At 42.6% G+C, this 8233-nt stretch overlaps 2 protein-coding genes across 2 annotated transcripts in view; one reads left to right on the top strand and one right to left on the bottom strand.

The window, feature by feature from the left end:
* WHAMM (WASP homolog associated with actin, golgi membranes and microtubules) overlaps positions 1–8233 on the bottom strand; it is a 59482-nt gene that overhangs the window by 24529 nt on the left and 26720 nt on the right. The window lies entirely within an intron of this gene.
* Positions 1232–8233, top strand: part of FSD2 (fibronectin type III and SPRY domain containing 2) — a 26985-nt gene continuing 19983 nt past the window's right edge. Inside the window, exons 1-4 of the mRNA XM_026648311.1 lie at positions 1232–1367; positions 4585–5432; positions 5522–5617; positions 6476–6709. Coding sequence (XP_026504096.1) covers positions 4656–5432; positions 5522–5617; positions 6476–6709 — 1107 coding nt within the window. The 5' untranslated portion in view covers positions 1232–1367; positions 4585–4655. The remainder of the gene's footprint in view (positions 1368–4584; positions 5433–5521; positions 5618–6475; positions 6710–8233) is intronic.

The raw sequence follows: 8233 nt of genomic DNA, 5'->3' as shown, positions 1-8233 counted from the left end.
TCTGGTTCTCCGCGCCGCCGCCCCCTACAGGGTGGCCGGAGCGGAACGGAAAAAAAAAAAAAAGCAGCCGTGCCGCCCTAGGATTGGGCAGAATGCCGCCTCCAACAATCTGCCGCCCCAAGCACCAGCTTGCTCAACTGGTGCCTGGAGCCGGCCCTGGAGCCTGGCCACACTGGTAGTTAGTTCATAATTCATCACTTAGTGGACAAACAGCAGGAGTGAGAAAAAATGAGAGGAAGAAACACAAAAATAAAGTGGAGAATTTTCCTTGGTGGGCCTGTGTGGTCAGTGAAACACAAATAGATATTTCTGAGGCTGCAATAACTGCACTGTGCTTTTAAACAAAACTATGCCGTCACTCCAGGCTTATACAAGAGAGGAAATGGGTGAATAATTTGTAAGGCATTCAAGAACTTCTGCAATTAATGTTTGCTCTGTAGCTTGTCTGCAAGCTAGAGAGTATTACATATTTCAGTTTCAGTTGATTTGTTTGGACACATAAGTCACCAGGGCTACTGCAATCTAAATAATTTCTAATCATTATTATTAATAATATAGGGGCTGTTCTTTGATCAGATAAGCCAGGGCACTCCACTTACCTAGCCAGCAGCTGTTTTCTCTGCCATTTTCAGCCTCCAGATAGTCTGTATGTATAGGTACAGTATGTATCAGTACAGTAGTAATAGAAATAAATGTATTTAAAATATATATACAAATTAATTACTTGTACCATAATGTTTTCTAGGATCTGATCTTGCTTCCCATTGAAATAAATGGCAGTACTTCTGCTGACTGAAGTGGGAGCAGGACTGTGCCATTTAAACTTTTATAAAGAAGCTAACAGATATTTAAACTTAACTAGGTCAGTGCATGCATGCGTGTGTGTGTGAGAGAGAGAGAATATATGCTCCCTACATAAGGTATAAGAAATGTTACTTACTCTTGACTCACTACTTTGTAAAACATGTCTAGGTTCACTGACAGACACCTCAGACACTTTTAATAATATCAGCAGAGTTCTCTATTTTTAAGGGAGCACTGAATAATTGTTTAAAGTACTTCAAGCCTGGGAACACCACACAACTTCTTGAGTCATTTTTTTCAGTGTATGACATTCTTCCTGGTGACATTTAAGTAGTGTGCAGCTGAATGACAGCTGGTACCGATCTATATTTGTCACTCTTGCTCATAGCTGACATGTCATTTGAGAAACGGGCTAGAATTACTTTAATATGTCTTTCAGCTCCAGTCACAGGAAGCTGGCAGGGAATTACCTTCATGTGAATAAATTTTTGCTAGGAAAAATAGATGTGAAGTTTGGTTCATCTTGGTTATAAGAAGAATTTATGGATTCTTAAGATAAGAAGGCAAGTTTTTAGGTAGGAAGAGTTCATCTTTTCTTAAGTGTTTTGTATTGTTGAACCTCCAGGACTTTAAACATACCGCATTGTAATTGTATCTATGTTTGTAAATTGAGCAAACCCCATAATCCAGAAAGTTTTCTGGCAGGAGAGTTCCAGACACTTTTAATTATACTTGTTTTAATGTATGTAATTGAATTACAACATGCTAGGCAAAATACTTGATATTTCAGTTTTGGATTTAGTAGCAGATAATTTATAGTTTGTAAAACGGACTGTTTGGTTGTTAAATTATGAAAAATCTTTGCAGGAGTTAGACTTCTTTTCAATATATTTCAAGACTATTGTCCTGTTGAATATTTTAATACTGCATGACACCCAAGATATAAACGTGATTTATTTGATTGCCTGTGGCATATATAATATGGTCTGCCTTTTATCAATATTTTTAGGGACAGTAAAATGTGTTAAGTCTAAGTTCAACTTTCATATCTTCAATGACTGTGTTTGTGTATAAAAGCAGAGGCTAGACTGTGTTCTCAGTTACACCAACGTAACTCTGGAGAATGGAATGTTTTCCACAAAATTTCTCACCAGTTCACCTCTAAAGTGATAGTAATATTTGACGTCTATTAAGCCAAGATCCCCGTGAACTAAGCATATTGCTAGAAATTGGCTGTTGTTCCATGATACATGTTTTAAAAGGGAAAATTTAATCTCTCACAAAAGTAGTGAAAAAAAGTCTTAATAAAGCATTGTTAGCCAATTAACTGCCAGGAAATCAATAAAATCACAGAAAAAAATGTGAAGGGATAGGAGCTAACGGAAACGGTAAGAGCTTTAAATGGCAATTTGGAAACCTCCCAAAGGCTACAGCTTCTAAAATGGCTTCAATAAGCTTGATTCTTTCTGGGAGAGGAAGAAACCCACATTGTCATTTTAGAAGCCTTAAAATGCCTAATTGAGGTGTGACTAGATGTAACTGTGATATATGTTCATTAACATGCAATGGAAATGTTTGAACTAACACTTGAAGTATTTCTATGAACTCTTTAACCATAGCAATAAACTGCTGGAAACAAAAACAAATGTATTTATGCTCTCCAGGGCCATGATCTTATTAGTGCTGATGAGCTGCATGGCGTTACAGTGAATTTTCAAACCTGACAGAGCACACCAAATGTTCTCTGAATATTAACATAAATTCTTATTATGATATTAATTCCAGGCTTGCTAGAAGACTGGGGGTGGGGACTGTTCAATAAAAGATGAGAGACTTTTGAAAAGACAGTAGGAGTGTGTGAGGTGGAGTGCATTACTTCAGTAAAACAGTATGCTTTATGCCATGATGAACGGCATGTAAATTCCAGCTCCAGTAATTGGGTGTCTCCATGCCTCTACATGTCTATAGATACAGAAATAGTTAGATACATATTTAGGAATCTATACATATGTATTTAGAAAATTATACTTAAATTACATGCAATTCTCCCAACCCCCCAAAAAACTCCTATGTTAAAAGAACATTATGAAGGTTGTAAAGTCAAGCACTCAAAAGTCATCCTCTAGGTGGACTAGCACTGGTGGGTGAGACACTCTTTACCCATTTTCTCCAAACACAACCCCCTTCTACTCAGTCTCCTTCAGTAGTCTCTGTCCCAGGCCTGTCTTTCCTCTACCTAGACAGTTCCATTCCACAGGCTTCTCATCCCAGTTCTCCCCTCCTGGTTCTTCATACAATCTGTCTCTCTCCACCACCCTGGCCTCCAGTCGTCCCACCACCTGCTCACATTCTTTATCTGCCCTGGCTCCCAGTTCCAAGATCAATCCCCAGGCTCCTTGTCCAATTTCAGTGTGTCACCTCTAGCTCTTTGTCCCAGGCTCTTTGCCCAGCCAGTCCCAGTTTTCCCGTTGCATTCTGAGTCCTTATTAGGCCTGTCTCTCCCTCCCCTTCACTTCTTTCCCCTTGCCCAACAGATTCTCAATCCCAGTCTTCTTGTCTAGCCAGTCCCAGTCTCCTCTGGCACCGCATCTGAACTCAGTCTCCCCCTCCCACTCCCAACTACCAGCTCGTAGTCCCCCCGTGGCTTCCCTCCATGGCTCCCAGTCCAGTCTCCTTGCCCAGCCAATCCCAGTCTCTTTGTACACATCTACTCCTTCCTTCATCCTCGCAGGTCCATCTTTTGTCCTCTCTGCATTTGATTCAGGCAGTTTTCTCCTTTGGGCTGCCTGGGCCCAGCACGGGAGTCACCGAGAGCAAGGAGAGACAGGCTCCCTCCCTGCACTCAGTTCAGGGGCATAGAGCTGGCATGCTTCACAGCAGCTCACTGCTGCAATTGCAGGGAAATTTCTCTTAGCCCCAGGCTGGAGCATGCCCAGTGCGGATGGGCATTTAGTTGTTAAAATCTCAGAAGTCCACTGAGCATGTGTTGCAGTTCTCTGCTTGCCACCTTGGTTCATTAGCACTAACTGTAGAGTTACACTTTTAGCTCTGGAGATCCCCCAGTTTAGTCCCTGGTATTGGCCCCACCTGGCAACTGACACTTTACCATTATCCAATATAATAACAGAAGGATGTGACAAAATTGCTTTTTAAGATATTCATATTGTGTCACTCCTGCATGTCACCTTGACTAGGCTGTTCTTCCCCCTGTTCTGGTGGAAACTCTGGTTTCCACTAGCCACTTCTGCAGAACATCAGTCTCCATTTTATCTTTCTGTCTCCATGCACACAAGAGGCCTTAGGTGTGTTTTGGATCAGCCATGGCAGATCCATTGACAAAAGTAGAGCCCTGTTGGGAAATCTATCTACTAACTTTGGTATTTTCCAGGAGGGCCTAGGTCCAGATCCAGGGTCGGCTCCAGCTTTTTTGCCCCCCCAAGCGGCGAAGCAATAACTAACTAACTAACTAAATAAGATAAAGGCGCGATTGGCGGCGCAATCGGCAGCACTTCGGCGGCAGCTCTACCACGCCGCTTCATTCTTTGGCGGCAATTCGGTGGCCGGTCCTTCCCTCCGAGAGGGACTGAGGGACCCACCACCGAATTGCCACTGAAGACCCGGACATGCCGCCCCTTTCCATTGGCCGCCCCAAGCACCTGCTTCCTTCACTGGTGCCTGGAGCTGGCCCTGTCCAGATCAACAGCAGTCCTAAACACAACCTCTTCTGTCTGTGCATTTTAAAGCAAACACATGACTAATTCTTTTTTTTTTATTCTGAAGGACTAAAACACATTTCATCTGATCATCTGGAAGGCCTTACAGTACTGCTGTCATTCAGCCCTGCCACTGCAATGGAGAATGAATTTGTTTTCAGTAGTGATACAGCAGCTTTAGATCCAGCCACTGATCCAGCAGCGGCCATGATGTTTCCAGAATCTAATGAAAATGAGCCTGAAGGCTTAACGTTTTATCACATGGATCTCTATGAATCAAAGGGAAGATTAGAAATCTTTCCTGAAGAACCAGCTGGAAGAGGAGATGGGGCTCTGGGCGAAACCAGCGAAGAGTCAACAGGGCCAGGGGAAGATTTTCGCAGTTCTGACCAAAGTGCATATGACTTGGAAAAGGAAGTTGATGAACTAACAAAACTATATGGACTTGATGAGGATAAAGAAATAGATCAGGAGCTTCTTGGTGGGAATATAGCTATAGCTGGGATTTTAAAGAGCAAAGAGACACCAGCTCACAAGGAAGGTGTAGCAGCGGGATCATATGGCTCCATATATAATGCACCGAAGAGCAGTTCACCAGTAAACGGCTCTCAGCATGAAAAACCCATGGAAAGCACAGAGGAACAGGAACTTCCTGGCAAGGATTCTCAAGATGAATCTCAACCCCTACACAGTGCGAGAGCATATGATGAGTTGCATAATCATGCGAGTTCCAAAGAAGAGCTTAGGAGTGATGACAGGCAAGATGAGCAGAATATTCAACCAAACAGTGAAGAGGAAGCTGCTGATATTTATTGTGCTACTTGCAAGATTCCAATTAGAGCCTTTGACAAATTGTTTGGTGATCATAAGGACCATGAGGTGACCCAACTTGCCAATGCAGTGGAAAGTGCAAAGGTAAGAATAATCCACGTGGTCTCTTCCATTATTCTGCATATCTGTTAAATAGTGTTCAAGCCTATTAATAATGATGCTCTGTTTGGTAGGAGGAGATTCAGAAAAACATGTGTAAATTAGAAGAACAGGTTACTGAAATGGAAAACTTTGCCAGTCACTTGGAGGAAATTTTCATCACCGTAGAAGTAAGCAATTTGCTCGTTGATTAACTCCGCAATGTGGGACCAGCTGAGTACACAGCTGCTTTGACAAGCCTGTAGTGTTCACTTTTATACAGGCTGAGTAATTACAGCAATAGAGGCCATGGTTACCGTGCGCAAAATGTAACATGATACAATGCACTGCAGTATATCAAGGGCTAGATTCAACCCTGGCTTATTCCATCTCATCCCAGGGTGCCTGGCCCTGATAGTGGAACATCTGAATGGAAGGAGGTTGCAGTAGCACAAGGTAGCGGATGGTGGCTACAGCCAGGCCGCGCTGCCTGAACAATAAAAAGCTGCTGGCCAGGAAGCCCAGATTTCCACTTAAATCTTCCCTCCCACTGGACCCCCACTTTGGGAGGGTGAGGATATAAACATTAGCTGCTCAGCTCCCCTAGAGTGAATGCATGAATCCCCAATGGGGAGCTACGGTTCCCCTCGGTGGCTCGGTGCAAATATATAGGTGGAAACACCTACTTATTGTAACTGGAATGTGCACCTATTTGTGTTTCTAGTTTTTAGTTTAGAGGCTGGTTTTATTCATCACACTATTGTTTTTATTATACTTTACGATGTTTGATTTATATCTGGAATGAATGTTTAGCATCCCCAGTGCCTTTGTGGGGGGTGAGGGAGCTTAATAAATGGTTATAAAATATGGTCATTATTTATAATCGAATAATAATATTACATAGTCTAGTAACTATTTATATGTAACAAGATTGTCTCCGTTGTAACAATCACTTCGATTTGATATCAGTAAGATTTTCCTTCTTACTGACCTCAGTGGGCTTTGGCTCGGGCCTTAGATGAATGAAATAAAACCCAAATGCCTTCCAGGAGAATTTTGGGCGCCAAGAGCAGAACTTCGAGATGCATTACAATGAAGTGATGCAAACACTAACCCAGAGATATGAAGAAAAGGTAGAAGGCCTTGGGGAAGAGAAGAAACAGAAGCTAGAAGCCTTGTATGGGCAACTGGTCAGTTGTGGAGAAAATCTTGACACCTGTAAGGAGCTGATGGAAACAATTCAGGAGCTGTGCAAGGACAAGGAGAAAGCTGATTTTATTAAGGTAAAGTAATTAAACTGGCAAGACCCCTTAAGGATGGTCTATTTCCTCAGAATTCTGCCCAGTCAAGAGTAGAAGGATCCAGCATTAAGATCATGAGTGATTGACTTTCCATAGAACATTCAAAGCTGGTCATGCACTCTACCTGCTAGGTTTATGATGATGTCAGTGCTCCAGGTGCTTTGCACATGGTACTAACTCAATCATGATAAGTTCAACATTACTAACATTCATCAGCAGAGGTTTGTCACTGGTAAACTCAATGATTCATGAGTGTCATTCTGACTTGGAGAAAATACTGTTTGTTCTCCAGGTCTAACCACATAGGAAACTTTTGAAGTGCTTAGCAATGTTCATTGCCGCATGCAGTCTTAGCTTTCTAGCTCTAGTTTGGGCTCACAGAGGCAGATTAATGCTTCAGTAGGATGTTGTTTCCCGTCACTTAGTTTTGCTCATTTTGCCAGGAAGTTCAAATATGCAGTTAAATAGGAGGCCCCAACTGCACACATGAGGGACTCCTGCAAAATGATTAATGAAACCTGCAGTTGAAGCAACTTAGAGAAATATTTTTCTTTGACAGGTGCCCCTCCTCTGGGAAGATAACAGGAATTTTCAAAGTCGATGAGTGATCACTCTAACTTGAACTGTCTCATGATTGGTGTGTGGGTCGGGGGAAGGACTGGGGAGCAATTCTGTAGCACAGCAGCAGCAACTTCTGAACTGAACATTACAAAACATAACATAAAACCATATATCACTTGAAGTCCAACCTCATGGATCTCTTCTATTCTGATCATTTTGATTTGGCCTATTGAATGCTTTTCATGATCTGACATTCCCCAGTTTTGCATTGGCCCTAGCAACCATTTTTTCAATCTCTTCTGAGGTCAGAATGTCCCCTTATGTAGCACGGAGGGGAGGAAATAGATGTTGATCACAAGTTCGTGCAGCCAACAGGTTCAGGCATGCTGCTCAGATTGAGATGGAGTAGCACATGCTGTGACCTGGACTCTCCATGGGCTGCATCTCTATATTATAGATGAGAATGGCTATAGCCTGCCTCACTGAATTCAAATCAGGGTGGCCCTCAGACTCCTGGAAAATCACCAGCCTACCCTATCTTATATTAATGGGTGGTGCTCAGTCTCCATCAAATAAGTGTCCATCACAGGGAGTGGGGAGCATTGTTATTTCTACGGGAAAAGGAGACAGATCATTCAACAAATGTATCTTCCCTTCATATCTGTCAAGAACATCCAATCGCTCCACAGATTTTCCTTTCGCCTCCAAGATGCTGCTTGTTCCTGCTTGAGACAATCTGTGGGCACGATAGCAAGTCTTTGCACTCTTGATTTAGTAGAAGCTAAGTGTGGGGACGGAGGTTGGTTGGTGCTGATTTACATCCCATACAATCCTATTGCAAATTAGCTCAGGATCTGGTCAGCTGACAATAAGAGTAAGCCTGAGCTTCATTCTCGGCAGGGCCAACTCTGGCTTTCTGGCCGCCCCAAGCAAAAAAAAAAAAAA

This window comes from Terrapene carolina, unplaced genomic scaffold (genome assembly GCF_002925995.2).
Source record: "Terrapene carolina triunguis isolate 2854851 unplaced genomic scaffold, T_m_triunguis-2.0 Scaffold67, whole genome shotgun sequence".
Taxonomy (NCBI): Eukaryota; Metazoa; Chordata; order Testudines; family Emydidae; genus Terrapene; species Terrapene triunguis.
This window is presented reverse-complemented; position numbering and strand designations above follow the sequence as displayed.